The following is a 27,294-nucleotide window of genomic DNA, read 5'->3' as shown; positions in this document are numbered from 1 at the left end:
TACAGCCTAAAAGAAAGTCTAGCCCCACCTTAATTTTTTTATTAGGATTAATAAGCATGACTTTCTGGATGATCATGGGATGTTGCTGGGGATTTGGGCAATATCAATTCCAAGTTGGAGCCATAGGGCTCAGTGTAGGAAAGAATCCCATTAGCCCCTTACAATTACTGCATGGGACACCATGCCTGAGCCACCCTGGCAAGCAGGCTCCCAGAGGCACAGAATCCTGCCGTTGGGCTCTTGAGAAGCAAAAACAAAGCTCCTGGTTGGGCTGGTGAGTGGTACTTACAGTGCTGGTGGCACCTGGCCAGGAGCTCCAGGTCATCAATGTGGTAGTAGTCATAGCCTGACGTGCCAAGTACTTCAAAGGGCAGGTATCCTATGATTGGAGGGGCTCTGCGGGGAGACACGGGGAACTCTTCACGCACAACTCACAAGCTGGTTGTAACACTCAGTTGGCTTGCTTAGTTGTTTCCACGGAGGCCTCATTTATCAAGAACGGGGGGGGGGGCAGAGAAACAGCAATGTAACAATGTAACAACAGTTAGGGCCAGAGAGCCTGCGTTTATAAAGAAACCATTTGTTTCAGCATCTAGGCACTTTATTCCTTCGGATAACCTGGCCCGGGTGGTAATAAGAACGTCTAGAACTGAAGAATTTAAAACAGCTGGAGACTGATCCAGCCCAATGCCCCAAATTAAAGGGTGGGGAAGGGTGGTTGCTTGTTCATCAGCTGGGAACGATGCTGTGGAGGAAAGTTGAAAAATTGGGCTTAAGGATCAAAGGGCAGTGAAGGAAATTAAGAGAATTTCTCTCCCCACTTTTTTTTTTCCAATTGGGAAATAGAAACTGCCTAAATTGGGACCATCCCAAAGGCATCTTGGGACTAAGGCATCACTATGAACACGGGACCTGACCACAAGTGGGGCAGGCACAAGGATGTCAGGGTATCGACCTTCCCCTCAGCTGGGAACAAGGGTTTGTACTGCCAAGGAGGCCTTCCCTGTCATGGACCAGGCTGGACTTTATTCTCCCAAGCGGAGCCTGGCTCATGCAAACAACACTTGAAGAGGACCCAACTCAAATATGTTTTTCTTCTCACAAACCTGTGATCCAGAAATAAAAATTTCCATTCCAAGCTATGCCTCGAAGTGAATTCCTCTAAAGGTTCGTCAGCTACACACATTTCCTGTGTTGGAAAAGGAGGAGGAGGAGGAGGAAGAAGGAACAAAAGGCAGAACATTGCTGGGGTGCCAGATGCTCACCCTAGGTTGGTTCATAAGGAACGAATGAGCGATGGGTAACAAGTTAAAATTGTTCTGAGACAGTCTCCAAATAGTGCTGCACCAATCACGTGCAGCTAATTTCCCTATTAGCTCATCCTCAATTCTTTTCACAAATTGGGGAAAGGACCTAGGAGCCAAACAGTGCCCCGCCCCTCCCCCCTTCCGGTTATCTGGAATCGTGGAAAGCATGTGGAGATGGCTTTTCATCTGAATCTGAATTACTAATTTAATTCCCTCCACATTTGTACCAGTGATGTGAGTTGGGACCACAAAAGGGAAATACAATCAATGCTCTGTTTTTTGGTTTGTGGGTTTTTTTTTTTTTTTTTGACTCACAGTCTGAGTCACACCTACTCTGTGCATAGCGGTAGTGCAACCACTCGAAGCCTGCAGTTAGCCACCAACCTCTCCGTGGACCTATCAGCAATGGGTGCTTCCTTCAAACCAAATAACCCGCAGGACCCCTGGGCTGGGGATGGGGCCACGGGGGCAGGCACAGAAACTAGACATTTAGAGTTTCTTAAACTAATTTTAAAAACTAACTTCACTGCAGTTTTATTCCCTTCCAAGGTGACATCGGTGGTCTAGGTCCCCCATGACATCACTGTCAGGGACTTGCCTTTAAGAACTGTGGTGTTGCCAGGCGCACCGTGGCGATGAAGCAGACCTCCTTCCCCAGGGGCACGCGGCAGGGTCTTGAAAGGGTGTTGTCAAAGCCATTACAGGAGGGGCTAGGCACTGAGAGGAGGAAGACACACACAGGTTAGCCCTGCTTTGTGACACTAGCTAACCCTTACCCGACACTTCCTACTTTTGGGTATTTTTGTATCCTAACTTGCTCTGTTTTTACAACAACCCTATGATCAAGGTACGCCTGTTATTCTCACGGCACAGACAAGGAAACAGAGGCACTTGTTTTAGGCCATCTTTCTAGAGGCTGACCTGGGAATCTGGTCCATGGCAGTAGCCACCATACCTTCTCTTCTACAAGCTCTTTGAGATTTCCTTCTTGTGTTGGGGAACTGCTCTATAACGCAGGGCCTCCTTCTACAGCAGTGGTTCTAACCTTTGGAATGCTGCCGACCCTTTCATACAGTTCTTCATGTTGTGGTGTCCCCTGAACCATAAAATTATTTCATCGTTACTTCATAACTGTAATCTTGCTGCTGTTATGAGTTGTAACGCAAATATCTGATATGCAGGAGATCTTTTGTGCAATCCTTGTGAAAGGGTTGTTTGACACAGGTTGAGAACTGCCGGTCTATGGGGGGGGGGGTCTAGACAGTTTGCCTCTGCTGATGTTCTAAGGGTAAATTTCACGGTCCGACTGTTTCCATTACAGTTTTTTTTCCCATGAGGAAAAAAAACCCGATGTCTTCTCAAGCATGATGTGATCTCTCTGTCTCAAACCTCATCTCAGGGAGTCTGGGATGAGAGAAGTGCTGGCTGGGCCTCTGAGGCGGTATCTGTGGGATGTAGGTAGTTATGGCTTGGAACTTGGATGCCCTACAAATACCTGTGTGGTAAAGCCTCAGTTTCCAGTTTGGCGCTGCCGGGAGGTGGTCGAACCTCTGAGAGGTGGCACTTAGTGGGCCTTTCTTGGCTCCTGGGGGGTCTGCCTTTTATCCATGCTGTCTCTTTCCCAGCCACGTATTAAGCAACTCTGGGGAAACTGAGGCCTGAAAAAAATCACTCAGAGGGAAGCTAACGGAGTGAGTGCCCTACTGGTCTTTGTCTGAGCCTAGGTTCTCAGGGGCTAAAGGGCTTGGGTTTAAATTCATGGCCACCAATGTGTTTACACTGGGCTCCCAGAGCGCCCGAAAGGTACCACTCGGCATCAGTGGAGTCCCTTCCTGGAGGCGACCAGACCTTTCTTCAGGGTGACTGTGGAGAACTAAGTGACATTCTGGGCCAGGAAAAAAAAATCTATTATCTTGACTGAATTTGGCAAAGAAAGAACCCAGTTAAATATGAAAATAACCAAGTTGGCGAATCCACAGAATCCGCAAATTCCAACGTCTGGCTGGCTCCTCTAGAACCTCTGGTTTGGCTACTTGGGCCCTGTCCAGATCACATAATTTAGGCATGGGTACTTTCCAGAGCTCCACTAGCTAACCATAAGCCAGGGCCAAGGATCTCCAGAACAGAGGACCATACAACCTTTTCTTTAAAAATTATGACTGGTTACAGTTGGCTCTTTACAACTGAGACTTCTGAATCTGCAAAATAGACCAACTATGATCCCATATATTTGAAAACATCTGAAAGAAGCCACTAGATATTTATTGAACACACACACACACACACACACACACACACACACACACACCCCTTTTCAACATCATAGTCTCCTAAGGAATTCAGTAAAAACGTAGCATTTACATTGTGCTAGGCACTGTAAGTAAACTAGAGATAATTTAAAATATATGGGGTGTGTGGGTGCTATGGAAATACCACACCGTTTTACACAAGGGACCCAACCAGCCATGGCTCTCGGCATGTCTGAGGGCCTGGGAACACCCCCCCACCCAGTGGACAGCGACGGAGACCATTCAACCTGTGCTTTCTGTACTCCCAGATTTCGGTATTATTATGCTTTCCAATTTAACCAAAAGCATATGGGCCATCGGAAAACCCAAGGCATTTAAAATGAAATCTGCAGGATTATAGTTTAGCTTTCCAATCACTTTTTTTTTTTTTTGGTTTTCTATATTTATAGGTTTGTAAATGATTCTATAATGTGGTCTGCTCTCCACTAACTTGAATAAATTCACCTTACCAAACACGTTCCCCGAATTCACTCACATAAATACTAATAAACGTGTCCAAACACGAACACGAGGGGAATGAAGTGGCAAATAGTGATCTCGAGAGGGTTCACAGCTGTTGTGAGCTGGCCCGCCCGAGACTGTTGTAAGCTCATTGTGTGGGGCGAGCCAAGAGATTTATCAAGGGCAAGGAAAACAATCCCACAAAAGGGAAGGTCTGCAGACGTGAACATCTGTGCAATAAAAAAAAGACATTAAAAATTTCCCAGATGTGAAATACTCTCTGCTCGAATCGAAGAGACATTACCCTGCTGGATAATTACCTCATAAAATTCTCTTGACGCTTTTCGGAATACTGAGACCTCGGAGGCAAATTTCCAAGGACCCGCTAGGGACTTAAGAAGGAGGGGTCCTTCTTCACCCTCTACTGATGCACCTGGTTTGAGCCACCCCTTGGCTGCTGAGCCCACGTGCTGCCAGCAAGGGCCTTCTCCCTGATTTCCTGTGGAAAGGGAGCAGAAGGGGAAGTGGGAAACCCCCACCTAAGGCTTGCTCAAGAGCGGCGGAGACTGGCGTGGTGGTTGTTCAGTGGGATTTTGCAGACTTTCCACTTGTCCTGGCTACCTTCCAACAGTTTTATCTGCACTTTTATAACTTCGAAGGCTTCAAAGGTGAAAATCTGACCCTCACCCCTACCCTGGTCAATCCTTGCCAAGGGACATTACTGGTAGCCTGAACCTGGGCCCCAAACTGAGTGTCTGCTTTTCCAAACAAGTTTGGCCCACCCAAAGCCTGAGGCATCTGCGGACCTGATCCATGGTGATAGAAAAATCAGGGTGAATGCTTTAATAGAGGCAAAGAGGGGTTAGAGGTCAAGAGGAAGACCTTGAAGAGGAAGCAAGGAGAGGAAGCTCCCTTCTACACGGCTGGTGAAGTGTGAAATGACTTCTTACTTGAAGGGTGGGACTCTCGCATGTTCCAGAGGCAACACGCATGCGCACGCTGCACCCTGGGCCTTCCCAGTCATATTTAGCGCTTAGAAAATAACTCTTTGGCACTTCAGATCTCGAGGTAGTTTAAAGCCCTTTAATTAAGGATTCAATTACCTATTTCAATTTAAATAATTGGAAGAACACATCTAATTATACAACTGGCTTCCTCACGTCTCGGAAGGATTTGCCACCAACCTGTCAGCCTAGCCCTGTTTTCTCTGCTCGGCCGTGCTCATGGTATAGAGGAATATCTCCCTTTCCCTCGCGCCCCCCACCCCCCCATTTTCCTTCTAGAGGCTGCTTATTCAAAATCAATGCTATCCTTGCCAGAGGCTGGGGAAGCAAGCCGTTTCCACACGGAGCAAGGTCTTGCTCTCCATCTCCAGGGCTGCACAAGGGTCCTACACCCAGCAGGTCCTCGGGTCTTATGGATGACGCCCTCAGGGAGGGCTTCTGTTCCACACCCAACCTGAGCTTAGGGCTCAGTTCAAGAAGGAACATTCTGGTCTTTGCCAGTAACTGGGACCCTACGGTCGATTGTCCTTTACAGTTCCCCCCTCTGCCACTGTCGGAGGGTTCTGGAAGTCACTGGCATTCAGGCTAGCTCACTACCCTACCTACTGAAGGGTGAACACTTCTCCAAAGGTGGTCTGGGCAAGACAGTGGCTGGGAATTCCATGCTCTTTTACCATCAAGGGTTGACAAACAGTGGGAGTGTCTAACAGGGGCCCCTGCCTGGTGAGGTGCAGGGTGACGTGGCCTTGGGTCTTCAGACTTAAATGTTTGGTCCAAAGGTTCTCCAGCTTAGCTTTGCTAAGATAGTTATCTATTAGTTAAGATAAGGACACAAGGTAAGTTATATTGGACATGCGGCTTGGGGATCTCAGGCGGTGGGGAACTTATCTCATGGGGTTTAGGAATGGAGGGAAGGAGGAGAAAGATCCCGACTGTGTTCCACTCGGCTAGCAGCTCAGTCATCTCAGCTAAACACTCCTCGGAGGAGCTGCTGATTTTGCTCTTTGGGAAGTCTGTAAGAAAGCACACGACCAGTCCACGCAGGATGTAAGAGCTAGCTTTCTAGCAGGCGTTTCTTGAAACAAATGATGGACAGCTAGGAAGTTGTGGCTTAGCAGTCAGTGATGAGATTTGCTCAGCAGGAGGAAGTTCTCAACCCCCTAAGTTTGACAGGTAAACGACACACGTATGGTTTGGAGCCACGGAGAGGAAAATACTTTCTAGTCCATTCATGCATGGGGCGCCGTCTCCCACTCATGAAGTGCTGAGTGATTCCAGACCCCATGTTTTCTTCTTTGCAGCGCGCTTTATTGGGTAAGTTCTGAACAGCCAGATATCAACGTTCTTGGGAGACAGCCGCATGCTTGCTCTGCCACATCCTAGCCCGAGCACCGCCTACATGGCTCACATAATGCTTGGCTCTTTTCTTATTTCTGCCAGGTTGCTTAGCGGAAAGACAAGTAACATAAGACTTCCATGAGGAGCTAGGTTGGCAGTTGGCTGAACTGAAAAAAAAAATCGCTCTGAAGGGAAACTGTATGTCTTACTTAAATCCTTTCTACTTCCTGGCATTCATGGAGATTTTCAAGGGGCCAGGGGACTTTGGCAATGGAGTTAAGACTTCCTTCTTGAGGGTTAGTGTGGGAAAGGGGTAAGTTCTTCATACGCTGAGGAAGGTGAGCTTCCTCTTGCGGCCCTCATCCTGTCTGGATATTTTTTGACATGCTTTCTGTTCAAATTGTAGACCACCTTGCACATGAAGTTTCTCAGCCCCCAGGTGGGAGTGAGCAGAAAGATGTAGTTGATAAATGTGTGCCTGTTCCTTCCAGGTCCATCGTAATATGGACCTGAGATGATGGTGTGGGACCACGGTCTTGGGCAATAGCTTCTTATTCACCACCATCTGAACCTCGCTGCTGTCTAATCTGAGAGCTGACCACCACTGAGGGAGGACTTGCTGCTGCCTGGCTGAGTAGAGGACGAGCTTTGCTTCTAGCTCTGAGAGGCCAGTGATGCTCACACCGGACACTTCCGTATAAGAGGTTTCCAACCCCCTGCCTCTGTATTCAGGGAGCTCTGGTATGCCTGCCTGTGTCTTGATCTCTCATACCAAGACATCGTTAATTAGCACCAGGGAGAAACAGAATACAAAGGCAACAACCTCAAAGGCCAGGCAACCTACAGAGATCCCAAGGAACACACAGATCCAAGGGTTAGAAACTGAAAGGCCTCAGCTTCTGCCAACGCTTCAGTCTGGAGCTGTGGTTAGAGGCAACTAGGTAAAATGAGGGCAAGGAAACTTTTATACTCTGGTGTGTGGTTTCTGGAAAGCCCAGGGAGGAATGTTTGCTGAGGGTGACCTATTTGGAACCGGACCAGTGACTTTTGAAACTCTGTGTTTTGGATTTCAGCCGGATGCACATTTAAATCCAAGTCTGTGGGAGGACCCAATAATGGACGGCTTTCTTCTTGCTGTGAAACGACCTGTCAGGAGTAGAACCCGTGAGCGAGCTATCAGGAGTAGAACCCACTCCTTTTGGGCCTCTTAAAGCAAAGACGTTCATCGTGTTCTGGATGCTTCTCTAGCTGTTGTCTTCCTGCTCATATAGCAGAGGGGAAGTGGATGTGGTGCGCTGGGTACCTGGAGCTTAAGACGATCTTCCTGATCACGCATTCAATTAGAAGAGTGAAAATATGGGGCAGTGTGTTTGTCCAAAGGAAGAATCTCTCCTCACCTCTCTTTGTAGAAGACATCTGTTACATGACAGACATAGTCTTTTTATTCCAGTGATGCTCTGGAAATGATCGACGCGCAGAGCAGAGGAAGACAGGGCTGCTCTGGAGAGCGACCACCTCACTGCTCTTGGCCAGCCAGGGTCCTTGGTGGTGGTGGGGAACATATGCTCACCTAGCCCAGTCTGATTCCTTCAGGAGCCCTTGCCAGACAGGTCAGAAACCTTTCTAAAATGACTAATCCCTTGTCCCATTTCCCAGCACACATTTCTTCACATGTTAAAAACACATGGCATAAAGAAGTGCTGTGTTTTATATCTTCTTCCTGGGGACCAATGGCCACCTCTCCTAAGGAGTGACCACCATGTGCAAACATTAAGGAGAGGGGAAATTCCATTTTGCTCAAGTCTTTGGTAAACTGCTGGTGTTTAACTCCCACGAGAAAGCATCACTTCAGGGTTGGGGATTTAGCTCAGTGGTAGAGCGCTTGCCTAGCAAGCGCAAGGCCCTGGGTTCGGTCCCCAGCTCTGAAAAAAAGAAGCAAAAAAAAAAAAAAAAAAAAAAAAAAAAAAGAAAAAAAAAAGAAAAAAAAAGAAAAAAAAAGAAAAAAAAAAGAAAGCATCACCTCAGCAGCAAGGACAAAGGTATTCCTCCCTCTCTCTCTCTCTCTCTCTCTCTCTCTCTCTCTCTCTCTCTCTCTCTGCTTCCCTACTGCTTCCATCCCATCCCCGTGGCAAAGGTCAGGAGGCTGGGGAAATCTCAAAGTGTTATTCAGAATCAACGAGAAAGCAGACTGGATCCTCATGTACAAACCCTGAGGGTCTCCAAAAGCTCTCACTGACTTAGCATTATCCTCCCGTGGGGGGTGAGGTGGGGAGGGTCTGCGCATGCTCAGAAGGAATCCCCGGGCCCAGTGCATGCTGCCGGAGCACTCCATCACCGACCTATATCCTAGCCCTTACTTTTTAGGTTGACACCTCTCAGTTATATATAGGGAGGGAGCGGGTGCTGTTTCACGTACGTTGTGCAATGTTCAAACCAGTGTTCGTACCTCCTCAAACACTGATCATTTCTTTGCGGTGAGAGAATACTTAAGGTCCTCTCTTCTAGAGCTTTAAATGAGCAGTACATCAAGGTTATCTCTAGTTACACTGCTGTGGTGGAAAGGGACATTAGAATTATGCCTCTCGGCTAACCGTAGTCACCTATGCATGTCACTTCTGGTCTTTTGCATTCAGGCCTAGTCATCAAGCACACTTGGGGAATCTTGTCTGGATCTTGCCTTTCTAACTTCAATGCATATAAGATGCTTTAGAGGGAGGCTATGTTCTTGATTACAACATTCCTGCTTTGGGGCTTCCTGTTTACAGCAGCAACAGTTAAAAAAAAAAATACAGTTAAAAAAAAGTCACGCATGACTTCCACACATTCTTTCAAGCAAGCCAACACTGTCTCAGCTTGTAGTGACAATAATGCCTTGCTATATAAAATAAATAAATAAATAAAATTTAAAATTAAAAACCACAACTCAGGTAAGAATGAAGCCTGCCCACGTCCTTCAAGCCTTCTAAGATGTGATATATAATGGGATGATTTAAAGGGCTCTCTGAAAGCTTTTTAGTCAGAGAAATACAAGTTCACTGGGATGTGTGTTTGTGTGTGTGTGTGGGTGTGGGGGGGACACAGGACTACTGCTCACCAGCCAATCACAGGTTGTTCTTTGAACTGAGCATGCGCACTGCTGACTGGGTGCAGCAGTCGCCTAGTTCTCAGTCTGAGAACCAGGGCGTCTTTCCCTCTGTGCCTATGGCCACTTAGGATATTCTGTGGTTGAAGCAGCTGGCGTTAAGGCCAACGTTCCCACATGTTTCGGATATTGTATATAAAGCACCGTTTAGTATAGTTTACCACCTAACCTTTTCTCTTTTTCGTGTCGGGAGCCAAACATGCTGTTGAGATACATTCCGGTCCCCAACTGCATTGAAATAGACGCTGAAGTAGTGCCAAGCACATCTGTACACTAACACGCCATCCATCTCTAGATCTCTGTCTTACCAAATGGAAACTGATACCCACTCAGCAACTCCCCACTGGTCCCTCCCCCAGCCCGTGACAGACAGCCTTCACTTTATCCTTATGAATGTAGTTATAATAGGGGCCTCATCTGAGTGGACCCACACAATGTTTGCCCTTTGATGGCAGGTTTATTGTACTTAGCATAATCCTTCTCAAAGCTCTCCTTTGTGGAGCGAATGGCAGAATTCCCCCCCCCCCCACCTTTTACAGACTGTGACAACCCGCTGTAAGGATACTACACACTTTGAATCTGCTCACCCACTGAAGAACAATGGGGCTGCTTCTAACTTTTGGATGGGCTCGCGAATGTGCTCAAGTTCCTCTTCAATCCCTGCGGTCGTTCCTTTGGGTGTGTCCTAAGAAGTGAGGTGACTGGATCCTACAATAGTTAGGTTTAAGCACATTTTAAGCCCACCTTGAATAGCCCCTTATAGTCAACAATAAAGCTGACTGGAAGGAGCACTATTAATCTCTAGGAAATGATAAGATAATGAACTCTCGAAACTTGAGACTCCTACAGGTGGAATCCCTCCCAGGCCTTTCTAACTGCATGGTCCTGGGCCTTGGGTCCTTTGAACTAGCATCTTTGAACCAGGCCTAAGAATTTACATTTTAACAAGCTGCCCCATCTAGCTGTTCTGGGGTTGGCATGGTGTTGGCTTTCCTACCAGATGTCAACTTCTTCAGTCAGGCAGCCTGCTGCCTACCACTTACTTCTGTGCAATGGGGCTCCTTAACTTTGTCTCATGAAGTTTGACCAAGCCTTTCAGGTCAGCCAGATCAGACATGGTCAGGCCTTGGCTTCATTTAGACTTAGGGGCCCCTCCCCTATGCCCCATGGTCAAAGCCACATGGATTCCTGGATGGACTGGTTCTCTGAAGGGCCAAGTCAGCCATGGAGGCTACTGTCCAGGCAAAATCCCTGGACAAGGGCCTGAAAATCACTCTGGCAGGTTCACTCTACTTAGCATCTCCTCAAAGCCTTTTAAACGAAGCGTGTGTGTTTATTCAAATACCATGCAGCCAAGGAAGGAAAGAAAAAATCCCAGTTAGCCTCAGCACTAGGATGTGGTGCTCTGACATTGGCTTGCTCCATTAAAACCTAGGATTAATCTGGCTGGGGTTAACAGCTCCAGGTGGGTCCTGAGTCAAACAGTAGTGAGGAAGAACGAGGCAGAAGTTCGAGCTGTTCTCTTGTTCCCTGTACCTCCCGCAGGCTCTCCTCCTCTCTGCAGCTCAGCATCCCACTCTGCTTTCTCCTGATATCATTCCCTCCCTTTCTCTCCTCCCCCAGTCCCCATCAACACCTTCTGCTTTTTTTTTTTTCTGTTTTATAAAGTATTAGCTTTTCTGTTTTGTGTGGAGTTTGAGGGCCACGGCAAATAAGGAAACAGGCCTTTCAGTGCCTGGCCCAGAAGGAACCTGGCTTTGAAATTTCTGGCATTAGAGCTGCATTCCTGTTCACCATGGGTCACAAGTAAGAATGGGTGTTTAAGAATAGGTCAGAGTTCAAGTCTCTGCAGTTAGAGGTTGGGCAACTAGTCATCTTGGCAGTTTCTGAAAATCAAACTGACTTCTGTGTGATAATTTCTCCAATGCAGATTCCTGGCTCTTGGTAAAACAGCCTCCTTACTAAGTGTGCACAGGGGCTGTATCGAGTGAAGACCAGTGAGCTTGACCTGTCAAATCAGGCTTGCAGTAGACTGTACAGGAGAGACAAACATGTAGGGGGCACAGAGGGGGGCATATCTGGGTGTTACAGCACAGGTCTGTGGCAGAGTCTGCAGGCCAAGCCTGTTCTTTATTAACTGTAAACTATTTCTCAGTGTACAGGATCATCCCACTAGCTTGAAAACAGATGGGTTTCATACAGTTCGGGGGTGCGTGTGCACAGTGGCACAAGATGCATTCTTGAATGTGAGAGGACACTAGTGAACACACACACACACACACACACACACACACACACGCAAACAAACACACGCACACTCTGTTGGCCCCGGAAACAGGGAAAATCCAAACGCAGACATGAAATAATCCTTAAGACTTCCAGCGCATGCTTGCATGATAAAAGACACCATTGAAAGAAATGAGAGGATTAAAGCTTACCATTGTTGTAAGAGCGAAAATTTCCTACAAATTTTATGTATTCGTAAGTTGGAAATTCCTTTGGGTTCAAGCTGCCTCTCAGAAGATGACAATAAAACTCTAAATCGTTGTCAGCTGGGCCGTTAGAGGGAGGAGAGAGAAAGGGAGAGGAAGGTTACGCAGCCTCCACACTAAACAAGTTGCGCTTGTATGATTTACTCCACGCGTGGCCTGCGTGGTTCTCTCCCTACGACAGACTGTTAGACCTGGCTCCTAACCCTTGCAGCTCCAGGCCGCTCTCTCTGTAGCTCATCCATATTCCGTAGCCTATAGTTGGACCCAATTAGTCAATCTGCTCACAGATGTCTGTGGTTGGTCGTGTCGGCATCCATTAGTTCCGGTTGTTTTCACATGGCGTACTAAAATAAAGCTGCTCGCATACAGCCGCTCTCTTTAATTTAATCTTTTTTTTTTTTTCTGCTTTGCTTTGAAGGAGAATCAGATGTAGGACGGGACCAATTATACATGGAAATGGACTGAAGCTTGAGCAAATGTGAGCGTCTTTGCTACCGCCTGCAACTGCGTGTGCTTCGTCAAGTGGCGCGTGGTGAGCACGCACTGAGGCCCACCTTCTATCTAGGTTGCCAAATATTTTGATATAAATCGCAAACTTCCATAAAATCAGCCATGTACATAAATAACCGGAAGACAGCCACAGGAGGACAGAGTATGGATTTCCGACCTAATTATTCAATTAGCGGTTGATTATCTGCTGCCACGGAAACTTTACGTTGCAGTGCTCCCTGAGATCAGCAGAGTGCTCTCTGGTTTATCACCCACATGTAAAAAGGCTTCTCTTGTCATACATGCGGAACATGTTATTATTCCGAAGCTATACTTTTAACTTTTCCGCATAAAAGCTAAAATGTCGTACATGCGCCAAGTTCCAGTTTTAGCTTCAACTTAAAATATACCTCAAAGGATCTTGGAAATGTTCTGAGTCACGAGGTAAATTATTCTTAAAATTAGTCCTCCCTTCTTAATTCATTCTGACCTCCTTTCCCCAGCTAGGGCGAAATTCTTGTCTTTAGATCCAATAACACCACCAGGAGGGCGGACTTACATTTTAGGAATTCTGGGGAGGGGGAATCCGTCACAAGCATATGGGAGGAAAGGATTTTATAAACTTCGGAATGTTCTTGTTCTGGAAGGAAATTTAACAAGTTCTGATCCATGACATCCGACTGCAAGAGAAAATAAAGAGAAAAAGACGCACGCTCGACTGGGTGAACTTCAGAGCGGAGGCAGAGCCTCAGAGTTCTTGATCTGTGAAGACCCTTCATGGACTCCTCCTCTGTACCCTAGAATTGCAAAGTGAAAGGTTTTACAGGGGTTGGGGCTGTGGCTCAGAGAGAGAGAGTGCTTGCTTAGAATGCACAAGGCCCTGAGTTTAATCAGCTAAAAATATATTGATTAACAAGTAAAAGTCCCAGGGATGCTTATAAATGACCCAGGGGACCAGGAGATGGGAGGAGCAGGGTGGCCAAAGGGTTGGTTGGGAGGCTGTCGTCTGCTGGGCATGGCAACGGCCATTGTACTCAGGAACTCACACCAGCTGTGTTTATCTCCCTAAGACCTGTGAGGCCATGCCTTCCCCAAGGAGGAGCTCTTATCATTAATGGTTGCCGGGGAGGGGGGAGTCATTTGCATAGCCACTGGTAAGTTGCCCATGAGCCTTTAAATAACACCTGTGCTCATAGGGTCAACCTTGATTAAACTCATTGGGTCATACCAAAAGAAGACAGAAAAGTCATGAAAGTGGGAGGTGAAAATGACCAGAATACATTGTATACCAAACTGCTGTATAATGAAACCACTAAAGGGTTTTCAGGTGCTCGTCAGTATCCCTAGGGGATTGTTTAGGGCTCTCCTGTGGACACTAAAATCCATGGGATAGCATTTTCATAGGACCTGGACTCAGGTCATCTCTAGTAGCTGATGCTTGAGCATCAATGCCTGAGCAATATGTTTGTATGTATGTATGTATGTATGTATGTATGTATGTATGTATGTATGTATGATGTGTACATACATACACATATGCATATAAACAGAGCCATATCAGCTAGAGACTAATGATGTGGAAAAGGTGTGTTCACACGATCAGGATGGGCAGTGTTTTATTTCAAATATTTCCAACTTGCAGCCGGTTGTGTCCGTGGGCACAAGGATGAGGACTCTGCCGTGGCTCACATGCATGTGTGCTTCTGTCTGTGGGCTTAGGGAAAAAAGCTCGAGTATTAAGTCTGACATATATACAAAGAACCAACTTCTCTCCCGCCTTGGTGAGTCCTGTTTGCCAATACTCCTGTCTTCTGGCTAGAGACAGGGAGGGAAACATGGAGCCCTGGGAGGAGGTCAGTCACTTATGTAAATGTCCATAAAGAGAACTCGGAGTTCTCTGGGTCTTTAGGCTGGCAAAACGCTGCTCTTTATTTCTCATAGGCCCCTCACTGATGGAGTTGCATCTTCCCTAACCTCCCCCCACCCCCAACCCCCAGTGCTTAGACAGTGGGGATACAAAACGAATACTACGTACAGTCTAGACACAACTGAGCCCCATGGAACTTCCAGTGATGTGACCGGAAGCAGGGATAGTCTCGATCCGTGACAGACAGCACCAGCCAACATGGATGCTGAACAAGGTGGTCGCTGTGGCTAAGGCCCAGCAGTTTGACCAGACGGGCGTTTCATCACAGCAATACAAACTCTAAGACAGGAGCTCGCAGTGAAGACAGGAAACCTGCGTGACCTGCCACCCTCCTCATTTCCACTTAGTAAACACGTCCAGTCCTGTGTCTTTCATACCATTTATAGGCTCCTCAAGCTCAAATCCCCACCAGCGCTCTTTCAAGCACACAGGCCATGAACCACTCCGATTTCCCAGACCACATAGTCATAGGGCTTAATCCAGACATCTTAATCCTATCCTGCCCTCTTCACTCCTAGGGTCTTCATCTCTACAAATGGTACTGCCAATTGGTCACCAGCTCACTAGGTGCACCCCACAGGTAGGAAGCATTCAGTTCCTTGTCTCCCCCTGAAACCTTCGCCACCACACCCAGATGCTCTCTGTCTTAGAGTTTGTAGTGCTGTGACGAAAACACCATGACCAAAATCAAGCTGGAGAGGAGACGGTTTTTTTTTTTGTTTGTTTGTTTGGTTTTTTTTTTTTTTGGCTTGCACTTCCACATCACTGTTGATCATGGGAGAAAGTCAGGGCAGGAACTTGAACAGGGCAGGCACTGGGAGGCAGGAGCTGAAGCAGAGGCCATGGAGGGGTGCTGTTCCCTGGCTTACTCCCCTTGGCTTGTTCAACCTGCTTCCTTATAGAACCCAGGACCACCTGCCTAGGGGTGATCCCACCCCAGAGTGAGCTGAGCCCTTTCCATAAATCAATAATCAAGAAAATGCTCTCTCACATCTGCCTACAGGCCAGTCTGATGGAGGCATTTTCTCAACTGAGGTTCCTCTTCCCAGATAACTCTGGCCAACAATAACAACAACAACAATGACAAAACCCAACCAACCAGGACAGTGTTTGTGGGCTTCTAGGTTTCATTCACTGTAATTCTCATTACATTTCTTCTGCATATATATAATAAATTATAATTATCTATATCTATATTTTACTCCTGTCCACCTTAATCTCTCACTTGAGAAATGACGTGAACACGATGGGGGCTTCCCACCCTAATGCTGGTCCTTATCCAGTTGACCTCCCTAGCAGCCAGAAAGGGCCCTAGTTCATATCAGCCATCACATCTTTATAACTGGCCATGAATTTGCCCTGCACTAGGAACAGAGGCTCGACTACCCACGTTTCTTAGCTGTGGGCACTTTGCCTGCCCCCCAGTCTCAGCACTAAGCAATCTCCTAGCATTCTGTCCTCCCATCTGTCGGGTTCCTCTGGCCTGGCCATCCCGCATGATTCTTTGTGAAAGATGAGCAGTTGAGCTCTGAAGTTCCAGACTGTGGACAAACTTGCAGCCTCCCTCTTGACCATGCCCTCCTTAACTACTCCCTGTACCCCACCTCTGACTGCTGCTGGTTTACGGCCTGAGGACAGCCCCTCTGCTGGGTCATCAGTACTGCTTTATGTCAGGGCAAGGCTTAACAGGAGTCCCAGATTCCAGATTCCTGACACAAACTCCGGAGTGTCCTAGGATGCTGATCCAAGGTCCATGTAAGTGTTCCTGACTTAACAATCAAACAGCTTGTGGATGGCTTCACCAGGACAGCACCCTGTTATCGGCCCAAGAGCATCTTGCAGTTTAAAGAGATCCCACTAACAATCTGGAGGGTGGGACACCAAAAAAAAAAATTAAAAAACATCCGGTTATAGATGCTCAGGCTGTGAACAGAAGCCAGGAAGGGAACAGGAGAGGGACAGCGGCCCAGACACTTAACTCACTGCTAAACTCCAGCTAGTACTCTTTTTTTTTTTTTAAATATTTATTTATTATATATAAGTACCCTGTCGCTGTCTTCAGACACACCAGAAGAGGGCATCAGATCCCATTACAGATGGTTGTGAGCCACCATGTGGTTGCTGGGATTTGAACTCAGGACCTCTGGAAGAGCAGCCAATACTCTTAACCGCTGACCCACCTCTCCAGCCCTCCAGCTAGTACTCTTGAGGGCTCCTGGATGTCATACTCCCTCCTCCTGGAGCCAGCATCTTGCTGACTGGCTGGGGAGTAGGAAAGGAAGGGCTTAGGTGGCTTACACTGGTGGGCTCAGTTCTCACCTCCATGGACAGACTCTGCTGACAACCCTAGCAGTCCAGGGCATCGTTTCTATTTGCCTTTCCCCATCTTCCCTCTGGTGATCGTGACTTTATTTTAAACCAATTCCTGCTAGCACTTTTCACATATGACTAATGCTCGCACACCACAGTAGCCTTTCCTCTCAAAGGTATTTCTGACTCTTCAAAACCCCGAAGTCACTCCATAGTCATTTCTTTAAGGGTTTCATCTCAGTCCCTCCCCCCAGGGTGGGTGTGGCAGAGTGAAGAGAGAGGCCCTTTGGCCTAAGTCCTTATGTGGAGGAATGATGGTTAGAAGGCTACTGAGGTGGGGGTGGGGCGCAAAGATGGATGTCTGTGCAGAACATGAATGGCTAGGGGTAGGCTAAGTGGGGTACGCGGAGGTTCTGAGGTTCTGGTCGGTTGATACTTAAGAGTTCAGTGCTGCTCTTAGATCTTACCTGCATTTGCTACCTGTTTTACTGTGATGCCATTTTCAAGGGCTAAAGACTGCCACCAACGGGGATAATTTGACAATTGAAACCCCAGTGCTGACGGAAGAGCGAATTACAGCTGCAGGTGAACTGTTGTTAAAACAACTGCAATCGCAGAGGGGAAGGAGGAACCACACCCTTTGCAGTCTGAATGATCCTCCGGAGCATCCCTTACTGTGGGAGGCAGGAGGTAGGAGGGGCTCTCTCCCACTGTTGATAGACACTGGGCTAACTATCTAGGAGTTAGCCCCACTTGGGACTTTCCTGGGAAGGCCTCCCCTGAGCTCCACAGTGTGTTGTTCTCAGGTCTCTCTTTGCTCAACCTTGTCTCAGGATGAGCTGAGACTTCCATGAACGCATGAAACCCCTCATGCTTGAATGGTAACATTAGTTCAATGGCATCCGGTCAAGAGTGGTGATCCTGTACACAAAGCAGCTTCAAGATGGCTGGGGTCTGGTCTGCAAGCGAACCGGGTGGAGATCAGCTCTAGAATGTTCCTGAAGGGCCATGGCAGTCTCAGTGAATCTGTGTACTGGTTACAGGTAAAGGGAATGGTCTGAGAGGTCCCAGGGTTGTATCATATTGTGAAGAGAAGTCAGCAGGCTCAGGGAAACCCTAAAGACCTTGACCTAAGCAAAGGAAACAGCTAACTAGAGACGTGTGGGACACTCAGATTTAGCTGAGACTCGAATCAAGCTCACGCCAGACAGTCAAGCTCCCAGAAGACAGGAATTCCCTTTGACCACAGTTCAGTAAAAGAACAACTAAATATTAAAATGCAAACACAAAGGAAGGATACCTCTGTTCACCAAGATAACCAAAGACGGAGAAAGGCAAGCCACACAGAAAGACTGTGATTACTACGATTTAGCCGCCTATGCTAAAACAGCCCCAGACTGAGGCTCGATGTTCAGTCTTGGCATTTGGAAGTCTAGACAGGCCTAACTGCGAGCTCCTCTTGTTAACAGACCAGACACAGCTCCCCTTCGTTCCTGAGGGGAGGATTTGGCACCATCCCCTGCAGTTAGAATTATGCAAAGGAGCTCACTAGGATCTGGGTGCCCGTCCTCTTCTCTTTACCATGAAGCCAGTCCCCTTCTGACCATACACTCCTTCCTCTGTATAAGAGGAGGGCGAGTGACCCTCATGCCTTTAGGGTGCAGTGTTCTCTTCTCCTGGGTTCTGAGCATGTGTGACTCATGTCCTGTTGCCAACCTCTTCCAGCTAGTGTCAGGTGTCATGTGTTGTGTTCAGACATTGTCACTATACCAGGATGGGGTGAACGACAGGTGATTGAAACATGCTCCCTGAGAACCAGTGTCCAGACCATGAAGAGAGGGCCTGCCACACACTATAGAGAAAGTCTGTCTATGCCCCGGGTTCCAGGGGTCTAACTTAGGTCATCAGGCTTGTGTGTGGTGAGCACTTTGACCTGCTGGGTCACCTCATCCACTTCATGTCTGCTCCTAAGGTCCCTGTTATATAAAGACGAACAAAACAAACAAACAAACAAACAAACAAACAAACAAACACAAACAAAAAACCCCAGCACAACCCTGAACCAAAAGCCCAAAGTCGGAAACTTTGTCTTTCCTTCGAGATTAAAAAAACTATCTTATGTATATGCGTTTTTCCTCTGCTCATATGTCTGTGCACCAGATGTGTGCAGTGCCCACCGAGGCCAGAAAAAGACACTGGGTCTCCTAGAACTAGAATAACAGACAGTTGTGAGCTGCCATGTGGGTGCTGGGCACAGAGTCCAGGTCCTCTGGAAGAGCACCCGGTGCTCTGGACTACTGAGTTGTATCTCTAGCCCCGAATTGGAAACATTGAGGAAAATACTGTGGAACATTGTGTAACACATGGAGTGACTTAAAAGGCTTTCCTCAGGCTATGCATGCCAGGTGTGTATGAGGCATAGATCTGAGTCCCTTCTCGAGGTATTTCATTATGCAAATACAGAGGCATAAGAAAATTTATGCAAATGAAAAAATGTTGGCAGGGCAGGGGAGGTATCCCACATGGAAACACTGTTTCATACATTTAGGGTATGGGATTCTTAACCTCTACTTAAATTATAGCTCAGCAAATAATTCAGCTTTAATAAAACTGCAAAGAAGAACAAGTGAGCAGTTATTTTCAAACTTAGGAAGACAATTGTTTCTGGGCAGAGGTGGGGCATGGAGAGAGCAGCAGATGGGCCTCCTGGGGTCTCAGGTCTGTTCTCTGGCTTCCTATCCTCCATGATGGATGGCTTACCTGCACTTTCATGCCCACTTAGTCATTAGTTTAAATATCTATCTATCTATAGATAGATATATAATGTAGATATATGTAAACATGCATATATATGTGTTGTTTTATATATATCTATATATCACACACACATGCATACATATAAACATACATACACACATGTGCCTATTCACATAAACATACACACACACACACACACACGCACATGCACATGCGCACTCGCGCACACACGCACACACGCACACACGCACACACGCACACACGCACACACACTCACTTTGGAGTCCTAGACTTGCAGTGATTAACTTCACGTTGCAATCATGTGTGTTAATGAGGCTCTGCCTTGGAACTTTCTGCCAACATGGCCCGAAGGTAGGCATTTCCTGCAGGTGAGCTGAGGGGGAGCATTTCCTGGAGAGTCTGCTGGCCTTGACCTTGATGTTGTATTTTACAGTAAGATAAGCCAGAGGCTGTTCCCTTCCTTTTATGTGATTGACTTTCCTACTTGAGCCTCAGGGGAACGTGCCCACACATTTCAGGATATGTTGTTCTTAACAGAGCTCTCACCTGAAGAACTAACACATGGAAGTGTTTTTCAGCCTATAGATGTTTTATTTATTTATTTATTTATTTATTTATTTATTTATTTTTCTTTTTTTCGGAGCTGGGGACCGAACCCAGGGCCTTGCGCTTGCTAGGCAAGTGCTCCACCACTGAGCTAAATCCCCAACCCCCATATAGATGTTTTTAAATCTTCGCTTATTTTTTGAAGGGTGGGGATTGAGATATGTTTACCTTTCCCTCTTCTGAGGTGTGCCCACCATGACTAGCTCTGTGTATGCAATCGCTCCCATGGAGCAAGCTCATTTATAAAGCTGGTGTCTTGTTCATAAACAGAGACAGTGCCATGCTCAGGGCTGGGGAAGCATGACCTAGTGCTTCAGGCAAACACCGCATTTGCAAACAAACCTGAAAGGGGAACTAGGCTGATAGCTTAAAAAAAAATCCAAACAGGAACCCACATGATGCTGGCCCGGCTCTGCCATAGCCCACTGTTTCCCAGTTTTGTCCTTTGTGTACAGTCTGCTTCCCAGGGTATCTCCTAAAAGTCTGCCATCCCGTTGCAGAAGCTCCCTTTATACCTGGGTTTCCAGAGATATGTGCACGTGTACACACACACCACATACACTGACACACACAGATACAAAGACACACATGTGCACATGCACACAAATATGCAAACACACAAACACACAGACACATGCACATAAGACACCACACATACACACATACCACACATATACTGACACACACAGATATACACACAGACACACACATGCACATGAACATAACACACACATGTACTTGCACGCACACACATACACACATGCACACACACATACACACATGCACACACACTGGTGCACACACATACACATACACACATGCACACACACTGATGCACACACATACACATGCACACATGCACAAAGACAGGCACACACAGATAAACACACACGCATACACACACCATACACACAAATGTACACATGCACATGCACACACACATGCATATACACACATGCACACATCCTTCCGTCTCTGCTTCGAAAGCCTCTGTTCATTCTAGACACAGAAAGGCCAACTATGTTGACAGCAACACCACTAAAATGTTCACCTAAAGCCTTTGTTTCTTTCTTTTTTCCTTTGATTCTGTCTTTCCACCATACTGACAGGAACACATCTCCCATGCTTCATCAGGAAATCTCTGTGTGAGAATCTATCAGGAACTCTAACCCACGAAGGAGCAGGAAACAGAGCTTTAAGCTCACTCACTCTTGGGAAAAATTCTGGTGGTTTTCTTCTCCGTCCCAGCCAAAGAGGTGACTCTAGGATTTGACCTTGGCCTGGCAGGGCTCTGCTGTTGGGAACTGTGATTTCCTGTCCCTGTCCCAATTGTCCCCAGCCAGTCATGCTTCTTTTCAATGTCCACCTCTGAAGATTGACACTCACCACAACCTGAGGAATTGGCACCTGTTTCTGTCCTCTGGAGAGCTCTGAGTAGTGGCTAAATACCTGGCTCTGGAACCATCACCCAGTTCACACCACAGTCACAACCCTGGGTGACTGGAGCCACAGCCCAAGTTCACCCCATAGTCACACCCTGGCTGTCTGGGGTCATTGCCCCCAGTTCACGTAATAGTCACAATCCTGGCTGTCTGGGGCTATTGCCACCATTCACAACACAATCACAACCTTGGCTGTCTGGAGCCACTGCCCCAGTCCACACCACAGTCACACCTCTGAATTTTTGGAGTCATCGCCCCAGTTCACACCACAGTCTTACCCCTGGATGCCTGCATACTTGACCTCTCTGCCCTGCTGTTTCTCTTCTGTACTCAAGGGTATTGACCTTCATGGTATTGCTGTAAGGATCAGTAAGGACAGCAAGGGACTGTTCCAAACACTTTACAGATATCGATACCCAGAAACTTGGCACACAGCAAGTGGGCGCTCAGTAAGCGTGTACTCCTGGCAGTTGAGCAGGTGGAAGTTCTCAGACTGAAATGCCGAAGAAAGGTCACCACCACAGGGCCTGGATGCTTTGTAGACAGATCCTGCTCTTGTGCCAGGAAGTAGGGGAATTAAAGACAAATTAACCAAAAGAATTCACAAGCTGCAACCCCAAACTTCGGCACTAGGAACACACTAGAGTAGCTTGGGCCCAACATGGTGGCACCTGTTTCCACCCCTGTTCTGCCCTCACTGGCTGGGTCCCCAGGCTTTCCTCAGGTGTAAGTTGGAAGCAATAGAGGAGTGATTTCCAGAAGAAACAGCTAAATGCTGATGGAACAAACAAAATGCCTGCTCTTAAAAGCCTTTGTCTGCCCCACTTATAAACGAAGATGCCTGGAAAGCCAGAGAACAAAAGCTAACTGCAAATCTGTAAGACCGCTCATGCAGGGGCTCAGCCCTATTGGGGCCTCACTGTGTGTGTCAAGGTGTAAGTCTAGTCTACAGATGGCTGCCTAGTAACCGCACACAAGGGTCTGGCATGACCACGTAAGGGTGAAGCCATCCCTGGCCCTTCCAGTCACAACACGATTTTGCAAGGGGGACCTGAATGGCTCCAAAATTTCGAGCTGGGAAAATTACTTCCTAAGTTCCCTCTGCCACATATAGCAACTGGGTCATCAGATACTCATGAGAGCGTAAAGCAGAAGAGAGTCAGAAGAGAGTTTACCCAAACAGCTCTGGGCTCTGGCCCTCCTTCCCAGCCTGAAAGCAGGTCACACTTGTTTGGTTTTGGTCAGCGTCCATTGCTGCACACTCTTTTCCACTCTCCCCAAAGAGACACCTTATCTCCCCCTTTCTCCTTGGCTGTCCTTAGGTGAGCCCCAAGAAGCCATGACGAAGGAAGCACAACCACTTCTGCATTGTCACCATCCCGGACTGAGACAGAGACCAAGGTGTGGGTGCACCTTCGCATCCTTTGAGACCAGAATTAGCCTCTTCCAACAGCTGTCCCAAGAAGAGACACCCAGATGCCTATCCTACTCTGGCATCAGGGAACCATGATACCCATGATGCCACGGGACAGGTACCCACCCGGAAAGGTCAAAGGTGCCTTTCAGACCTAAGATGCTGGGACAGCAGAAGAACCCAGGTAGAGGGATAGTTGTGTAAGGATACTGACCACCTGCAAAAACAGTGGGCTGGGAGATGGCCTTCCAAGGAACTAATAGGCCAGGGGGATGTAGAGGAAACCCCGAGCCACCAGCAGAGTAGGGCTTTTCACCACAAGACAGACAGAAGCTGCTCAGGGAGAAAGGTCATGTTGCCTCCTTGTGGCAAAGACCTTCCCCTAGTGAGGAGATTTCAGGGGACCAATCAGTGGTCGAGGAGTAGGCGGGACTTCTGGGTTGGAGGGGAGAAGAGAGACAGGGCAGAGAGAACAGAGGAGGAAGACAGAGGAAGAGAAGGGTGACCCTGATCTGTGTGAGTTTAAATAGCCACAGGTAGGGGCTGGAGAGATGGCTCAGTGGTTAAGAGCACTGACTGCTCTTCCGGAGGTCCTGAGTTCAGTTTCCAGCAACCACATGGTGGCTCACAACCATCTGTAATGAGATCCGATGCCCTCTTCTGGTGTGGCTGAAGACAGCTACGGTGTACTCATAGCCATGAAATAAATAAATCTTAAAAAAAAAAAAAAAGCCACAGATGGGTATGGATCTCTTATAAGGGGTGGATAATAACAGGACAATTTGTCTTCTCTAGGTGGGTGGTTTACCTCAATATCAATTGGCTCTGACTTCATTGTGTGGACCTTTTGTGTGGTGAGAATTTACTGATATAAATCTGATTGATAAATTACAAGCCTCTAGAGTTTTGATTTTACCGGTTACAGAGATTTGTGACAGCTAACGGCGAGATGCTTGGTTGATACGTGGAGCTAGTGTGGCAGCGACTGGCCAAGAGAACTTAGCCAATCCGGTTGAGATGTTTCAAGAGCTCTGGGCCAGAGACTCTACCGAGTTTGGCTGACCGAGATGGGAACACCACGCTGTTGCCATGTGGCCCGCTGGTGCTGGCACTACCGTGAGATGGTGTTCCTTTTTTTTTTATATTAATATTATTTCCCAGTATACCTCCTGACCTGGCACTGCTGTGAAGAGAGGACTATAGTTTTTCTAGCATCATGCTGGCCCAGGACTTCTTTTGGCTTAATCTGGGGCAAGGTGTTACCTGCCTTGTCATGTAAACTGGAGGGCTAACCTGCTGATCGCTAGGGTTAGGAGTGGGGTGGCTGGTTCTGCTAGACTGATTAGGGGGACCGAGAAGAGAGGATATTTATCCATCACTAACAAGCATTGCTCCTAGTGGATCTGACATTTCGGGCCAATAAGAGGAGGGCAAGAAATGGGTTGCTGGGCAAAGGCTTGCCTTTTCCTGAAGGGTGGGTCTTTTTCTAGCCTGGTGCTGACCTGCAAGTGACTTCATATTGAGCTAGGAGTCATGGAGAGTTATAGAGAGGATGGAGGGAAAAGGCAGAAGAAAAGAAGGATTGAAGAGAAGTAGAAGGGACAGAGGGGCTTACAGCCATCCCACACCCGAGCACCCATGGGCACAGATCTGGCCCTCTCCTCCCTACCTGTCCCTTCTCATTCCCCAATGCCCTCACAACACTGGTCCAACCGTGTCTTGCTACAGTGTTTCAATTCCCAGAAAACACCAACCGCTGTAAAACGTTCAGTGTGATTAGTGTTACAACCTACTTGCAATCTCATACATGTCTCAAGCAAGCTCCAAACCATATTCTGCAATGGCCATCTGTTTCCCCTTCCTTAATCAGCTCTCAGTTGACCAGGGACATCTGCTGTCTTCTGAGCTCTGCTAACAGCACCAAGAAACTCACGTGAGTGAGTCCCATCCCGACTTCGGCCCTGGCCCCGATGAGGTCACGGCTCCTTGCCTGTTTCAGGGTGATACATGCCTTCTCCGGCCCCTCATCTGCTGAGGACCTGGAGTTTGGCCTGGTTTGGTTCTGCAGAACTTGGGACACTTAAGTCTCCATGCACCTTCTCCTCACACATAGCTCCCCATACGTGCAGCACCTCTGTAAGCCTGCCCAGGAAATCATGCATAAGGCGGCTGTAGCGGAAACTCACCGGTAAATGTCCGAGGAGAGGCGTGATGCTGTCGGACACATAGATGATGCTGCCGTCCGTTGTCACAACAATGACGAAGCCATCTAACGCCTGGGGGAAATGCAACATTTGAGAGCTTCTTAGAGACGCTTTTTATGAAGGAGCCCGAAACTAAAGCAGAGGATCCATTTTTTTTCCTTACGACACTGACTTTGTTTTGTAATCCTTAGACCATTTCCATGAATAACATCACAGCGCTTTCCTGACTTACACACGGGATGACTCTGCACACAATTTGTTCAGCTCAGCCCAAGCGCTTGCAAAAGCACTGTGGGCTCAGCGACTAAGTTGACCTGTTAGTATCATAAAATGAAGTGCAGCCGTGGAAGTTGCTTAAGCAGGTTTAATGGCAGGCATGAGACTACGATGAATCAGAAGTGCCACCATTACTACTCAAAGGCATCCTCAGCAGCCTACTACAATTCTATAGGCCCTGGCCCCAAGATCACTGTGAGCTCAGGAGTAAATGTTGACTGGGAGATATAGAGAAAGATGTCTTACATAGAGAAACATGTGCTCCCAGGCCAAAGCAGACCTCTGTAGGAAGGGGAGGGATGACTGAGTGTATGAGGGCCTGAATGAGTGTGTACGGTTGGCGGAGAAAGGCAAAACCTTGCCTTCTAATCCATGGGCAGATGGTGACAGTGTGTGTAGAAAATGTCTGCTGTAGCCACAGCTCCACCCTCAATGGGTGTTCAAGGCCCCAAGACAGCTCCCCTACAGAGACTGCTCCTACCGAGATTAGCTAACCCCGCCCCCACTCAACTGTATAAAAAAATGGCAAGCTATGGCTTCTCCATCAGAGAGCCCAGCCCAGGCGATCCCAGGTTTTCTGTCCACGTGTCTCTGTGTGTACCTTTTCTTCATTCCTTTGCTGGCCCAGTCAGGTCCATCGCTGGAGCCTGGCTGGATGTGGCAGACCTCCACCCACATCCACTACCACACTGAAGATAGAGGGATCGTATGTAGCACACGAGCGAAGGCTGTGCAGTTCTTTGCTCACACATTCGGTTCCTTCTAGCCATAGAAGGAACCATCTACATTGGGGTGCTGTGGTGGTATTGGGCTGTAATCCTAATACTTGGAGGCTGAGGCACCAGGATAGTGAAACTTGCTTCTGATCCTACCCCTCTCCGAAAGGAACACTCACTGAGTTCTACAAGGCTGGGTGGGAGGGCGGGCTTTGTAACTAACTCACCTGGGCACAAGAGTTTCCAAATGTCTAAAAATCGCATGAATGCAAAAGGGCCTATACCCTCCGGTGGGCGTCCTGCCTTGGCTGCGAGTGGATAGACGTGGACTGTACTCTTTCACTGGGTCGAGCCTCCTGAGGTTCAGATTTTAGATGTACTGAGATTCGACTCTGGGTGCTCCTAATGCTTTCAACAACCCATTTCTAAAACTCCGCCTACCGAAGTCATTCAGCAAAGAAGGGGGTCGCACTGGCAACGGCTACCGGGGGGAGCCTGGTGAGACAGAGTGAATGGAAACAAGGCCCACCTCACTAGAACATAAATCATTGAAGGAATACTACCCAGGCTCAGATGGACGCCTACAGGAAGCTTGCTACTGCCGTCACAACGACCGCGTCTTTGAACCAGCATCTTTTCCAAATCTGTCTCTCATTTTTCCGAGTGGGTGATCAGGGGTTCGAAGGGTTTGGAAACATCCTGCATGCCTTTTCCTAGATCCTCCCGAGGTGCTCCTGAGAATCTGCTCCCATAAAGGGGTGTTCTTTCTGCGCAGTCAGCTGGACATGCCTAGGTGTGGGGCAGCAGAAGCCAGGACAGTACACGGAGTGTGCATGTGGCTGTGTTTACCCTCACCCCTTCGGGGTTCTTTGCTCTGAACTTACTGGTTTAAGTGTGATGTGCCGTGGGGATTTTCTTTTCTGGCCTTTTTTGTTTTGTGCTCTGTGTGTATCTGGATGGGTATGTCTTTCCTAAGTTTCAGAAAGTTTTCCTCTATGATTTTTGTCAAAGACTTGGCCTGCCATTGACTTCTCCCTTATCTATGCCTGTAATGGAAAGGTTTAGTTTCCCACAGTGTCCTTCATTCCCTGCACCTGTC

The 27,294-nt window shown here is 47.7% G+C and overlaps 1 protein-coding gene across 11 annotated transcripts in view; it reads right to left on the bottom strand.

Annotated features, from left to right (window-relative positions):
* The window catches only part of Npas2 (neuronal PAS domain protein 2), a 178,812-nt gene that overhangs the window by 38,240 nt on the left and 113,278 nt on the right, over positions 1 to 27,294 (bottom strand). For 7 of the 11 annotated variants that reach the window (XR_010054596.1, XR_010054597.1, XM_039083584.2 and 4 more), the window contains 6 exons: positions 25,186 to 25,275; positions 13,082 to 13,319; positions 11,980 to 12,093; positions 1,906 to 2,024; positions 1,107 to 1,189; positions 290 to 396 (listed from right to left, as the gene is read on the bottom strand). Coding sequence is in view for 9 of the 11 variants with exons in the window: in XM_039083584.2 (XP_038939512.1) it covers positions 290 to 396; positions 1,107 to 1,189; positions 1,906 to 2,024; positions 11,980 to 12,093; positions 13,082 to 13,319; positions 25,186 to 25,275 (751 nt within the window). In the remaining 2 variants the exon portion in view is untranslated. Of the gene's footprint in view, positions 1 to 289; positions 397 to 1,106; positions 1,190 to 1,905; positions 2,025 to 4,377; positions 5,283 to 11,979; positions 12,094 to 13,081; positions 13,320 to 25,185; positions 25,276 to 27,294 lie in introns of those variants that run through there. The other 4 variants (XM_063267162.1, XM_008767031.4, NM_001108214.3 and 1 more) reach the window with 2 other exon arrangements.

This window comes from Rattus norvegicus, chromosome 9, assembly GCF_036323735.1.
Source record: "Rattus norvegicus strain BN/NHsdMcwi chromosome 9, GRCr8, whole genome shotgun sequence".
Classification (NCBI taxonomy): Eukaryota; Metazoa; Chordata; class Mammalia; order Rodentia; family Muridae; genus Rattus; species Rattus norvegicus.
Note: the sequence above shows the minus strand (reverse complement) of the source record. Positions and strands in the feature narration are given on the sequence as shown.